This window comes from Papaver somniferum, unplaced genomic scaffold, assembly GCF_003573695.1.
Source record: "Papaver somniferum cultivar HN1 unplaced genomic scaffold, ASM357369v1 unplaced-scaffold_128, whole genome shotgun sequence".
Taxonomy (NCBI): Eukaryota; Viridiplantae; Streptophyta; class Magnoliopsida; order Ranunculales; family Papaveraceae; genus Papaver; species Papaver somniferum.
Window position 1 is genome coordinate 13,884,896 of NW_020621936.1, and position 14,253 is coordinate 13,899,148.

General features: G+C 37.2%; 2 protein-coding genes across 5 annotated transcripts; one reads left to right on the top strand and one right to left on the bottom strand.

Annotated features, from left to right (window-relative positions):
- The first annotated feature begins 3,352 nt into the window (after positions 1–3,352).
- LOC113332136 lies at positions 3,353–10,233 on the top strand. 4 transcript variants are annotated; one of them, XM_026578815.1, is made up of 11 exons: positions 3,614–3,799; positions 4,082–4,129; positions 4,258–4,727; positions 5,022–5,078; positions 5,198–7,156; positions 7,499–8,871; positions 8,980–9,249; positions 9,351–9,431; positions 9,582–9,693; positions 9,807–9,873; positions 9,971–10,233. In XM_026578815.1, the coding sequence occupies exons 3-11, from the start codon at positions 4,286–4,288 to the stop codon at positions 10,065–10,067; spliced, it is 4,458 nt and encodes a 1,485-aa protein (XP_026434600.1). In that variant the 5' UTR covers positions 3,614–3,799; positions 4,082–4,129; positions 4,258–4,285; the 3' UTR covers positions 10,068–10,233. The 4 variants fall into 4 exon arrangements, with proteins under 4 accessions (XP_026434598.1, XP_026434600.1, XP_026434596.1 ...); XM_026578813.1 differs by lacking the exon at positions 3,614–3,799 and adding an exon at positions 3,353–3,414 and having other exon boundaries at positions 5,198–8,871; XM_026578811.1 differs by having other exon boundaries at positions 5,198–8,871.
- A 2,079-nt stretch (positions 10,234–12,312) lies between these two features.
- LOC113332137 lies at positions 12,313–14,060 on the bottom strand. Its single transcript, XM_026578816.1, has 3 exons — positions 13,803–14,060; positions 13,408–13,585; positions 12,313–12,823 (listed from the first exon to the last, which is right to left on the bottom strand). The coding sequence occupies exons 2-3, from the start codon at positions 13,519–13,521 to the stop codon at positions 12,371–12,373; spliced, it is 567 nt and encodes a 188-aa protein (XP_026434601.1). The 5' UTR covers positions 13,522–13,585; positions 13,803–14,060; the 3' UTR covers positions 12,313–12,370.
- Between the last annotated feature and the right edge of the window lie 193 nt (positions 14,061–14,253).

The window sequence follows — 14,253 nt, forward strand, 5'->3', positions numbered from 1 at the left end:
AATGATTTAACATATTATTATTGTCCATCTTTTTTGGTTATTAATGATGTTACAGTAACTTAGGATGTATACTAGTTGAAACATATTTTATTTGTTTTACATTTAAAGCTTTTGGTGACTACTTGTTGAATATGACCTTCAGTGCTTGTATCCGTATAGTTTTTGAAGAAGCTGATGGTGGTAGTTATGCTAATTTCAGAGAGGATGTGTTGGTTATATTTCAGGTTACACTAGTCATTTCATGTATAACTGCTAGTTATATTTCAGGTTACACTAGTCATTTCATGTATATTTCATCTTTTCCACATGTAATTTCATGTATAACTGCTATTCAGATGCATATATTTCAGGTTACACTAGCCAGATGCATCTTCAATTTTTCTTCTCTTTTATTTTTGTTGTTCTCTTAAATACTGAATAATATTTGTTTGCATTATTGTTTTGCCATTGGTCCATATGTCTGTTCATTGTAACTGTTATCAACATTAAGCACTCTTATGGACTATTTTTTGTTGTTCTCCTAAATATTGAACAATATTCTTTTGCATTTTTCTTTTGACACTGGTTCATGTTTGTTTGTTGTTATATTTCAGGTTTCTGATAAATTCAGAAAACCTAATTGCTTATTTGTGGTATTGGTCTCGCTGGAATTGGAGTTGACGCTGAATACACAAGTCAGATGCATGTGTAACTCTCAATTAGACTAGATAAATGCATATGTAACTCTCAATTACACTAGACAGATGTGTGTGTAACTTCTAGTTACACATGCTAAGAAATTATTATAAATGAATATTAAAGTAATACATGCATTTTTTGTATGCGTTTCTTTTTTATGTCTTTTTTTTTTTTGTAAATAAGGCATTGCATTAAAAAACTAGGACTCTGAGAGAGTCACCATTACAGAGGAAGTAGAGCCATCTAATATGGGGTTTATGAGACTCCCAATATTAGATTTATCTATTAAGAGTTGATTTTTACTACAAATTGGTGGGATCTGTTCCCATGCTAAACAGTTTGTTAAATTTTTAGCATATTTGGCTATACTATCAGCCACTTGATTTCTTGATCTAGGCACAAAGTCAAAACCTAAAAAGTTATTACAAAGATTAGCTAGTCTATGAGCATCTAGCATATACGCTTTGGCTCTCCAAGAAATGTCTGCATTCTAACCATTAATGTAGTTAAAAATGCTTTCACAATCCCCCTCAATACTGAAGTTCTGTATCTACTTCTCATTTTCCCAAACTGCGGTTTGTCATACTCCTATAGCTTCTGATTCTTGTGGGTTGAGACCTGCTGCAAGTCCTGCTTTCCCTCCTTCACAGTCTCCTGCTTCATTTCTCAGAATAAAGGCATAAGTAGAGGTTAAAGATTCCGAATTCCAAGTAGCATCAACATTAAATTTCAGCCTTCCTGTACTAGGTGCTTTCCATTTAAAGTTGGTTTTCTTTTTTTTTTGTATGTTTTAAAGGCTTTCTTTTTTTGGTGGACCAGAACTCAACATATCTAAGTATTTCTAAGTTTAAAGTAGAACTGTCTTTACTTTTAACTTCAAAGGTTCTATCACATCTCTCCTTTCAGATGAACCACATTTTTGTGAGTAAGGTTTCCAAGGGGATATCTTTCCTAGGATTTTTCAATCATATTTTACAAAAATCTAAAATTGTAGCAGATTGATCTAAATTCAAAGAAACAGGACTAGGGACAGATTTCCAGATAGAAATAGCATATGGATAATGAAAGAGAAGATGTTCAGTAGTTTCAATATCATTATTACACATAGTACACATAGGAGAAATATCTTTAACTTTACCATAAAGTTTGGAGTTAGAGGGCAGGGCATCCTGAATGCATTTCCAAAGAAAGAGTTTAATTCTCTCAGAGACATTAAGACTCTAGAGAGATTTCCAAAAGGATTCAAGAAGAGATATACTAGTAATATCTATACCATTTTCATTTAGTTTTTCATACATTGACTTAACTGTAAACTTTCCTGATTTAGTTAAAGTCCATCTTAATTGGTCTTTCCTAAGGGTATGATAAGAGTTTATAAAGAGATGAATTTGCATTATTTCATTAGCAATGTTACAAGGGAAAGCAGAACAGATAAGAGTAGCATTCCAAGAGGCATTTTCAGAATTAATCAGGTCAGAAACTTTAACAAGATAACTATTACTAGCATTTTTGAGCTGTGATAAAGTGTGTTTTAAACCAGGGATCCAATTATCATCCCAGATTTTGATATCTTGGTCATTACCTACTTCCCAAATACTGTACTTATAAACTAATTCTAGACCCTGTTTTATGCATTTCCAAGTCCAAGAACTTCTAGAGTTCACTTTATTCCTAAAGTATTTTGGTCCTAGAGTTTTGACCCATAAGGCATTAGGTTCTTTTAGTAACCTCCAAGCTACTTTTGTTATCATTGCAAGATTGAATTTTCTTGCATCTCTAAAGCCAAGCCCACCTTTAAGGATAGGCTTACAGAGATTTGTCCAAGCTTTGGGATAAAAGCCTTTTCCTCCAGCTTCTTTTCCCCACCAAAAATCTCTCTGTAAAGCATTTATTTTATTAGTTATATTTTTTGGTAGAACAAAACATCCCATCAAGTAGGTTGGAATACTAGAAAGCACTGCTTTATTAAGGACAGATCTACTAGGTTGCGCAAGAATAAGGTTTTTCCATCCTTTAGATTTAGATTCCATTCTTTCTATAATAGGTATGCAAGTTTTTATTTTAGATTTCTCCATAAGCAGAGGAGCTCCTAAGTATGGGTCTTTAAGATTAATATGTTTTATTTTTAAGAGCTTGGATATCATCCTTTGATGTTTAGGTTCTACTTTCCTACTAAAGAAAACTCCTGATTTTTCAAAGTTAATAACTTGACCCGAGGCTTTACTAAAAGTTGTTATTGTATATAGAAGATTTTTACATTCCACAAGATTAGCTTTGACAAAGAGAAGACAATCATCAGCAAAAAACAGGTGAGATATAAGCTCACTTTTAGGAGTTATTTTAACTCCATGCAGAACTTTGTTCTGTTCTTGTTTAAGTAGGAGCCTAGAAAAAAATTCCATGCAAAAAATAAAAAGATAAGGGGATAATGGATCACCTTGTCTTAATCCTCTAGTAGGATTAAAGAATTCTCCAGGACTGCCATTTAAGAAAACAACAATGAAGAAGTTGAGATACACTGTTCTATTAATTTACATACCTCTTCATTGAAACCAAAAGTTTTTAAAGCCTTTAAAAGAAAACTCCAATTAACCCTATCAAAAGCTTTAGACATATCAATTTTGATACCTAGACCTCCAGTTTTAACTTTTTTCTTTTTAAAAGAGTGAATGATCTCATGAACAACAATAATATTGTCTGAGATTTGTTTAGAGGATAGAAAGGCAGATTGAAAAGGTGAAATAATTTTTTCTAGAGTGGGTTTGATTCTATTTGCCAATAATTTGGCTATGACTTTGTAAATAGTATTACATATTCCTATAGGCCTGAATTGACTAGGCTTTTTAGAATTTTTAATTTTAGGGATCAGAAAGAGGTGGGTTATATTTAGGTCAGGGTTCATAATTTTTTCTTTAAAAAAGTTTTGGATTGTTTCTGTGACTTGGGTACCTACCAGATGCCAGTTATGGACGAAGAAATTAACTGGGAAACCATGAGGACCTGGGGATTTATTAGGTTTCATATTTTTAAGGACTAGTAAAATTTCCTCGTTAGAAGGAATAGCTAGAATTCTATCATTGTCTGAAACGGAGACAACAACATTAATATCAGAGAATATAGGGTATGAAAGCTCAACTTCAGTTGAAGGTTCACAAAAGATAGATTGAAAATGAGAAGTTAAAATATTGTGAATTTTCTTCATATCCTTAAAAATTTGATTTTGATCATTAGTAATACTTTGTATTTCCTTCATAATTTTTGACCTAATTCCAAGCGAAAATGCCATGCGATGAACCGGAAGATATTGTGGTGAAATGGAAGGGAATTGGAAGAAATTGTAGTGGAACTGTAGTTATTTCCTATGTCACACATCCGTACTAATTTGTTTCCGTTAATCTGTCAGGTACATTTGTACAATTTGGAATGAAAGCAGATCAATACCAACAGTAATGTAAATGAAGAATGGCGTAGCTTTCACTAGATTTCTAGTGTTTTCTCTTATATTTATTTTCTGTTTGCTTTTATGGGTTCCTCTATGTATTTACCTCTGTCTAATTTCCGTTTCTGTGTGTTCGTCAGGGTTTAGTAGCATCTTCAGGGATTTGATATGGGTTCTGATGGAGATGATGTGAAGGATTTAACAACGGAAAATGAAATTGCAGATGATGACTTGGAAACTCAAAGACTTGATAGTGAATCTTCATTGGAACTCAGTGATTTTAATGAGCTTGAATTCCAATCCACGGAACTATTTAATGGTACGAGTACGGCTCCAGTTGAAATTGAGACACAGGTATGGGTGGATGATGAGACTCAGGTGGTCGTAGAAGATTGCGATAACGATGATGAGAATGGGACTATGACACAGTTAGTGGTAGATGATACCGAGGTACAGAATTATAGTGATGGTGATGATGGAGGATTGTCAGATAGAACTGATATACTGACTGAGGCTGGAGAATCTGGCTGTGAGTCCGAAAGAGGAGTTGGATTAGGAGATGATGATGCTGTTTATTTCAATGATTCAACCAGTGAATGCCGCAATTCAGGTGAGTACTTTATATTGCATAAACCTTGTTCGTTGTCTTATTACTGTAGTCATTCCAATTCTGTTCACTCTTGTCAAATCTGGAGATCCAAAATCAGCATAAAACAGCTTCCTTCACTTCCAAATGAAAGGTTGTTTTTGGCAATGCCTCAATAGCAGTGGACGTACTGTCCTTCTCAACTGTGGATGTCTTACAGTTCCGAAGCTAGTCTTTCATTTGTCTTTTGAGGTTCTTGTTTAAGTAAGGTATGGATCTCTTTCAAGAACATAACAGTGAATGTGTGTTTCATTTTAGGGCAAAATGTTTCCACTGCAATACCGCTGAGCAACGGCACCAAAGAGCCAGATTGTGGTAAGAAGCTTCTATGATAATTGCTTGTTATTTCCATAATAAATTTGCGTGTTATCACATACATATAGGATGGAGTTGTTGGACTAATGGACATCAATTATGTTCTTCTATTGATTTAGGGCTTGTACCAAGTATTGATGGAACCAATGCCAACCGAGCTTCAATTCTGAATGGCAGTGAACCCACCTCATCAGCGGCAAGTGATGAGGATGGTGAAATGGCTGGTATAGATGATCCATCTTCGTTTGAGGAGGAAAGAATAGATGTTGATAGGGATTATGAAGGTGAGAACATGAAGTTGAAGGATGATATAAGAAATAGGGATGCAGTGAGAAAGCTTTTTGCTGATGAAACACCATATAAAAACAGTGGAGCAACAAATCATTGTGACAGTACCCATGGAGAAAGAGATTATCCACAGTTGGATGATGGTCACAAGTTGGCGGATTTAAGCTATCTGAACTCCCAAGAACCCGGGGAGCTATCACAAGCTAATGCGTTGGACGTTGTGGACAAGTTTCTTTTAATTAATAATGTGGATTGTTCTCAAGAAGATAAAGTTTACCTTGAAAAAATGGTTAAAGAGAAATCACCTATTGTCCCAAGTGCAAAGGGCCCTCGGATTCTGGCACATAGAAGCAATACTAAAAGTCCAGTTGGCGGAGTAGGTACCCTTGACTGGGATGCTAGCCGTGAGGATGAAGGAGGGGGTGAGTTCTTTAGTAAGAACAAGGATGTGTTGTTCCCAAGCTGTGGACGTGGACGCGGACGAGGACGCAAATCCTTTACACAACCTAGGATCCCCAGGAGTCTCAAATTCGGACAGGGAAAGAGCATGGATGATAAGGAACAAGATTTAAACCTCCATCAGAAAATAATGGGAACAGTTCATTCAGATTCAAGGCTATTGTTGCAAAAGTTGAGAGCAGATGATAAGAATCTACCCCAAATAAAAGCTAGAAAGAATCTCTTCCAGGAATTCGATGAACAGATGAATCTAGAGTCTGCAGAGCAGCAACTAGAAGAAACTAATATTGTCAAAGACTCTCGGGGGATGTATGATGTTGGCATTGACACTCAAAGGGCTGCAGAAGCTATGGAAGCCTTGGTTTGTGGGTTTCCAAACAGCCATGCTACTGCCGATGCTATTCAAGTTTTACCAAATTCGGGAGATGTGATGGGCATTACATCTTACCAAGACCATGCATCCACGCGGAAGAGGCTTTCTTCATCTAATGTAGAAGGTCTTTTTAAGCAATCCAAGAGAACAAAGACACATGATACCAAATTAAGTACTGAAATTCTAACTTCGTCTCGAATGGGTTCTAAGACTCTTGGGGAGGACTTGAGACAGGATTTCACAGCAACACCAAAACAAAAGAGGGGCAGGCCGATATCCATCGAAAAACCAAATACTGGAATTTCAGTTCCTATTTCATCTCGATTACGTTCTAAGGGAACTAAACTGGAGGCTTTTAGTGGGAGTTCAGCAATTAAACCAAAACAAAAAAGGGGTAGGCCAAAGTCTGGTGTAAGCTCAAGTACTGGGAATGCTGCTGCTCTATGTGAAACCTCTAGCAGGAGATTGTCAAAAGTGGTTGCTCAGGGAAAAGCAGTGGGAGTAGTTGACAAATCTAATTCCAATGAGGTAGATAAACACACTAAGTCCCCCCTCAGCGGAATGAGTTCATCTACTACACGGCAGTTACTGAATAAGAATCCAAGTCCCGTCGCCCGTCGTACCAGGCAATGTCGAACAATAGATGCACTTATGAAGCCAGAGAACTTACCTGGTGGTTCTGGTGAAAAGAAACATGATGATATGCCGGTGGCCAATGCTGTTGAGACAGAGAAAGTATGCAGTAAAATGGGAACATATACTCTCGAGCCCTCGGTTTGTAAAGGAAGATGCTCTGAATCAGGTCGCAACCTAATTGATGATGTTATAAAGGATAAGCCAACAACTCTGCATGAGCCGCTAGGCCTCGATTTCTCACATGAAAGGTCAGCTGATACCTGTTCGGAAGTAAATCGGGAGCGCAAACATGGAGGAAGGGAAAAGAATGTGAGCATGTCAGGTCACTTGAAGGAATCTGGTAACTTGGGTAGTTCGTCCACAGTAGTTGATGGGGTGTTAGAAGTTAATGGACCCATCAGAAGGTCGAGTAGGTTAAGAAATGATATAAGAAGCAGTGTTGTGGAGCTAGATATGAATAGGAAAACACAATCATCTAAATCTATTCATCCTTCATCTTCTTCAGTCAAGAATTCCAAGGGAAATTTGGTAGAGCAAGTTGTTGAACCTCTTTGTGCTTACGCTGTTGTTAATGGCTCTTTATCTCTGAATGATAAAGCTATTCTTAAAGATGATGGCAAAGCTACAGCTTCGAAGAAATTTGAAAAGGATGTGAGCATGGAAGGTCACTTGAAGGAATCTGGTAACTTGGGTAGTTCGTCCACAGTAGTTGATGGGGTGTTAGAAGTTAATGGACCCATCAGAAGGTCGAGTAGGTTAAGAAATGATATAAGAAGCAGTGTTGTGGAGCTAGATATGAATAGGAAAACACAATCATCTAAATCTATTCATCCTTCATCTTCTTCAGTCAAGAATTCCAAGGGAAATTTGGTAGAGCAAGTTGTTGAACCTCTTTGTGCTTACGCTGTTGTTAATGGCTCTTTATCTCTGAATGATAAAGCTATTCTTAAAGATGATGGCAAAGCTACAGCTTCGAAGAAATTTGAAAAGGATGTGAGCATGGAAGGTCACTTGAAGGAATCTGGTAACTTGGGTAGTTCGTCCACAGTAGTTGACGGGGCGTTAGAAGTTAATGGACCCATCAGAAGGTCGAGTAGGTTAAGAAATGATATAAGAAGCGCTGCTGTTGAGCTAGATATGAATAGGAAAACACAATCATCTATATCTGTTCATCCTTCATCTTCTTCAGTCAAGAATTCCAAGGGAAATTTGGTAGAGCAAGTTGTTGAACCTCTTTGTGCTTACGCTGCTGTTAATGTCTCTTTATCTGTGAATGATAAAGCTATTCTTAAAGGTGACGGCAAAGCTACAGCTTCTAAGAAATTTGAAAAGGATGTGAGCATGGAAGGTCACTTGAAGGAATCTGGTAACTTGGGTAGTTCGTCCACAGTAGTTGACAGGGTGTTAGAAGTTAATGGGCCAATCACAAGGTCGGGTAGGTTAAGAAATCATATAAGAAGCACCGCTATTGATCTAGATCTGAAGAGGAAAACACAAGCATCTGTATCTGGTCATCCTTCATCTTCTTCAGTCAAGAATTCCAAGGGTAATTTGATAGAGCAAGTTGTTGAACCTCTTTGTGCTGACACTGCTGTTAATGGCTCTTTATCTGTGAATGATAAAGCTCTTTTTAAAGATGATGGCAAAGATGCAGCTTCAAAGAAATTTGAAAAGAAAGGCGATGCCAGTCCTGTATCAACTCCTAAAGATGTTGCAGGGGAAAATACTGGATTGTCAACTCCCAAAGTTATTCCACATGGCTTACTCTGTGTTACTCCCGATAACTGCACCACACCTGCAAATTTGTCTACCCCATTAAATGAGGCATCACCAATTTGTTTTGGTAATGGCTATCAGAAACTGTCGTGTAAAAGAAGCCTCTCGAAGCCATCTCTCGCAAGGGAGCTTAATGATCTGTATATGGATGCAGTACATACTCCTTCATCCAAAGATTTGAGGAAAAGGAGAGACAATGGTAGTATACATGTCTTATTCAGCCGCCACTTGGGTAATGACATAATTAAGCAGCAGAAAAAGGTCACTCTTTTTCATCCTTCTTTTATTCTTATTTTTTGGGGTTGTGTGTAGAAGTGGGTTCAGATAATGTGCTACAGATATGTTGACATTTTAGTTTCATCTTTGCAGATTTTGGCACGACTTGGAGCTTCAGTTGCATCCTCTTCTTTGGAAGCCACACACTTTGTAGCAGATAAGTTTGTGCGTACTAGGAATATGCTGGAAGCGATTGCTCTTGGTAAACCGGTGGTGACACCTTTGTGGCTTAAGAGCTGTGGACAAGTAAGCTGTTTTACTGATGAGAGAAATTATATACTTAGGGATTTGAAGAAGGAAAAGGAGATTGGTTTCAGTATGCCAATATCTCTGACACGAGCAGGCCAAAGTCCACTATTGAAGGTAGGCCAAAGTTCACTTGTTAACAGGCTTCCAAGTTGGTCTAAATTTGTACTGTAACGAGGTGATAAATTGTGCATAATTATGATTAATTGACTTTTTAGGGTAGAAGAGTCTTTGTTACTGCAAGTGTCAAGCCTAGTCAAGAATTGGTTGCGAGTTTGGTTAAAGCTGTTCATGGACAGGTACCCTTTCAGAACCTTTTCTTATTACTTTCAGTCAGGTGGCTTGAGTTTTCAGCAGCAGTTATTAGACATATTTACTTCCATAAAGGATGCTGTTAAATCTTTACTTTACATTTTTTCGTGTTGCGCTACTAATTATAGTGTTCCCAGGCTGTGGAGAGATTAGGAAGATCTGCCATGAAAGATGATAAAGTTCTAGATGATCTTTTAGTTTTTTCATGTGAAGAAGATTATGAAATTTGTGTGCCTCTCCTTGAAAAAGGTACACATTTCCTTTATTTTCATAGTTGAACTTGAATAGTTTATGTTTTGTAAATATAAGCAAGTCTAAGAACAAATTTTACAGTTGTGTGGGTGTGATTTATTTAATTGCAGGAATAGCAATTTACAGTTCAGAGCTTCTTCTGAATGGGATTGTTATGCAGAAGTTGGAATACGAGAGGTCAGTCCTACAAGTCAGCACATAAAAATTTTCATAAGAAAATTTAAGCAAAAAATATTGTAACTGTTCTAATATCTTTTTCACTCTTTTAAAACAGGCATCGTCTTTTCAATGATAATATAAAGAGGACCCGCTCCTCTATATGGATCAGAAAAGATGGAGAAAAGTTTCTTCCTGTAACCAAGAGTAAATAGTTTCCTTACATTTTTCTTTTCTTGTAGCAATTTGTTGTGCTTTCTTCTTCTAACTCCTGTTTCTCCAATTTGTATCTTCCTGTTACTTGCTTAGTCTGAAGCTACATGTGTATATCATATCATCTATTGTAAATGTATTAATAAATGATTTTTTTTTCCGCGATCATTGTTGCCCTGCATCCAGTTTTAAGTTATTATGTTACAGATTTGAATGAAACAGATCCAAAAAAAATTTCCATGACTGTTGCCTTTGTATTTTGAGAATCGGTTATGGACAAAAACTAGCTGACCACAGTATGCAACACTGGCTAGTCTTATTGATCAGATGATCGGATATCTGCTTGAGAAGGCTGCTACGTTCCAAATTTTTGATGCAGCTTTATATCAACATCTTCCCACTTATCATCGGGACCCCCATTTTTATTTGGGGAGTCTCATAAATTTTTGGAAGCTCATAATTACTCCCTAGGATGAGATGACCAGTTGCTGTGCAGGTAAGTTGAATTTTGCATCCTTTTTTGTTGCGTTCTTGTTTGTGTTTGTATGTTTATGTTCTTGTGATGACTCTGTCAACCGCCAATCAGGTTCAATCTGTAGGAGTGCATTGTCTTGAAGTTTAAGAGTACATCTTACTCCAGCAACCAGTTTAGTTGCATTTTCCTCCTCCTTTTTTGCCCCCACAGATTTTGCATATACCAATTCATTTCAAGTGGCTAAAAATGTAGAAATCCTGATAGGTAGTGTTGGATGCAGGTGCGAAGTAAGTCATCTGATTCCAGGATTTGGGGGAAGGCTTGATGGCACAGATTTTTGTATGGGTTTACTAATGGTGGCAGTTTGACCGAATCAAAGTATGTTACGTTCGTGTGAGGGCTTCCATAATCTGACGAAAGATGGGTTGTTATATAATGGGGATTTTATTCCTGCCTGGACACCTATATGCGAGTAAGTACTAGTTGTGATAAAAAAGACCAATGAGGTAGAAAGTGATCAGAGAATAACTTCAGTGTAGGTCTTGATTGTTTGCGATGATGAAGGGCCTTGATGAAGGAGGGCGTTGGGGATTGTTTGCATGCAATCATCAACATACTCCTGTATTTTATATTAGATGCAGTATCTAGTTCATGTATTTTATCTCTGAGCATGCAATTTTAAATCATTAATCTCCATGCAGGCTTCTGCATATTATGGAGTTCCTCCAATTTCATCAAGGGCCCTTGCTGATATTGGTGGACTTCTTATAATGTCCTAAAGGTGTTTACTTGCTATTGATGGTGGAGTTTTCGATGGTTGAAGAACGCTGATAATGTAGCCTCAGGTTGCAATACGCCAACTGCAGGTGGTTTTCTTCGTCTGCATCTACCATGAAAAATCAATAATGCAGCCTCGGGTTCAAGACCTCAACCATAAGTAGTTGTCCTTCATCTGTTTCTACTGGATAGAGGACTGTTCAGTTTGCTCCACCTTTAATGGTTGGCGGTTGTTGATTTGTCAATGGATCAATGTCTTTTGGTTAGTTGTATTGGGTCCTGTATATGATGGAAAGGAAAGGAGTTGGTCACCTATCTTATTTATTTTCCCTAATAACAGACACGTAGCAATTTTCTTTGATAAAATCCCACTTTAAAGATGGCTGCAAGTCCTTTTGGCCCTCTAATTGATTTCTACATCTTATGTATGCAGTCGAGAATGTAATGAGATAGTGCCAATCATGTTCTGCTTAAGTTTGATCTACCTATGGTATTCCTTTTGTTCTTCATGCTGTGGTTACTCATCTGGTCACGTCATGAAGGGCTTCTTTTTCCTTCTGATTAAATATTTTGTAGGTAGCAAGTAAATACTGTAAATTGCTCTGCGAACATGTAGCGTTGATTGGCCACATGTTTTCAGTAAAGTTGTAGGAGCTATCCTCAGATTTCTTGGTTGTTTCTTCTCTTTTTAAGTATTTATAAATTAGGCAAGTTGGATATGAGTTGGATAGAGACTTGGGAGGCTCTCCATAGGCATTCTAGGCCTAGAGACAAACAAAAAAGAACCAAGGAACTCAAGATCACCACCAACAGGTAAGCAGAGAACCGTGCTACAAAGATTAAGATTAGTAAAGAGTCAGAAATTCTGCCAGCTTGTGAAGGTGTTACCACAGACTCAAATTTCTTCCATGGGACATTTGTTGTATACTGTTTGCCAATCAATGAGAGTCCAGTTCCATCACACTCGCGGTATATTTATTTTATAAGATAGAGTATAGAACTGGAACTGATATATATGATGACCCTATCCCATTAGAAAATGACAGTACTCTTTCAATCGAGATACACTTTAACATCAATTCCACTATCTATGAGAGACTGAACTACTGCCCTAATCTTCCCTTCAAACTTATCACGCTCCCTCGGAGTATAACATGCTGTGTAAACATCGGCCTCTCTTGCCCTATCAGCTAAGATTTTACCAACAGCTATGCACGCAGGTATGTCTGACCTAGAGTTAAGAACGGCTTTGATGTCTTTAGAATTTGTGCCAGCAACTGCTACCTGCTTACAGGTCACTCTATGTGTCAGAGATGCTGAGACAAACCGCTTGGAAATGAGGACATCCAGCGTAAATGGTTCCATGTATGCTACTGTCCGCTGCTTGAATGAAAGTTGCTTGTGGGGGTTCCTTGATTTCTTATCCTTCTGGTAAGTGTATGGACAACTATTATCATCGTCTTGGAAATCCTCCACCCCGAAGAAGCTTCTTGGAGCATAATTAACCTGTAAAAATACACCACAAATCAAGAAAAGATAGCCAACCATATGCTTGTTACATGCCAACTACATAGACAGTTAAAATATGTTAGTACTATTTGTTTCAGTAAAATATCCTTAGTCGACAAGACTCTCCGTGAGCCTGGAGATCCTAAAAATCCCTTTTATTAACAAGTATGGGAAAGCAATGCTCCAATGTATTATGGATGGATTATAAAAGATTGAGCAAAACAAAATGCGTCTGGATATGGTTCATAATCACCGACAGCAGAAATGCAAATTCTATAAACTGGCTCCTTGGAATGCATGATTATGGAGTGGTACTGTGGTAGAATTCGCCACTAACAGTGCCCAAAATACTATCAACAGTTTTCTGTACGAGATTGACAAGAAACTTGGTTACCGGGCAGATAACATAATCTGAAAAATTGCTCTCGGCAGACAGAGTGATCAACTTTTTATTTGTTCTCCAAGATGTTTTTCTATCTATAATTGTATTAATTAGGCGGTATCCAGTGGTGCCTAAAATTAGTTAAAACTTAAGAGATTCACAACCTTATGGAAAATTATCTGATACAAAGTATGCATACCTGTCCACTGTGAATGCTCTGAGTTAAGGCATACCAAATTGGCCTACTTTTGTTCCTTTGAAATTCAAAAACCCCTTTGTTGCTCCATGCATTCTGGAATACCCGCTTAAACATATTTTGTGAAACCAACACTTATGTCAACCTTGAAAGGTACTTAATCAGATATTAAGCTATACACCTGAAACAAGACATTAGAAAATGAGTTTAGAAATTAAATAGAAAAAATATGATCTCAAGACTGCAAAAGCACTTCATAAGTGTAACTCATTCAGCCATTTTATCGAACACATTGGATACAAAATCTCAAAATCACATAACAAAAGAGTGATTCAATCATAATGATTAGCAGACATCTAATGTAAAATGATACGTTAAGAATGAAGGAATAATGACACCTTTGAATTCTTTTTACTCTGAAACTATTCATTCGATAGGTTTCCACATTGAACAGCCATTCGTTTTATTCATAACTTACAACACATGAATTTAGCCTCAACGACAAGAATTCTTCACTGATATCTTCAGAAGCCACAAACCTAAACTTAGTAGAACAGAAAGCAAGCGATTTGGATTAGAAAAATGGGAGATGGAGAAGAGAATCTAATCGGTGAAGCATAAACCCTTATATGAGTATGTTTTCTTTTGACGAATTTTTGAACTGAAACGCAAGTACAAATGTGGCTATGTGGGATTTTATTCGTCTTATGCTACGACTCGTTTCAAAATCGTGAATCGCGACACGCTTCGTTTTTGTTGAATCGCGAATCGTTAATTCATTCCCACAATGTGGAGAAATCCACCCACGTGCTAGCGAAATTGGCATGATTCAACCACTGATGAATTGTC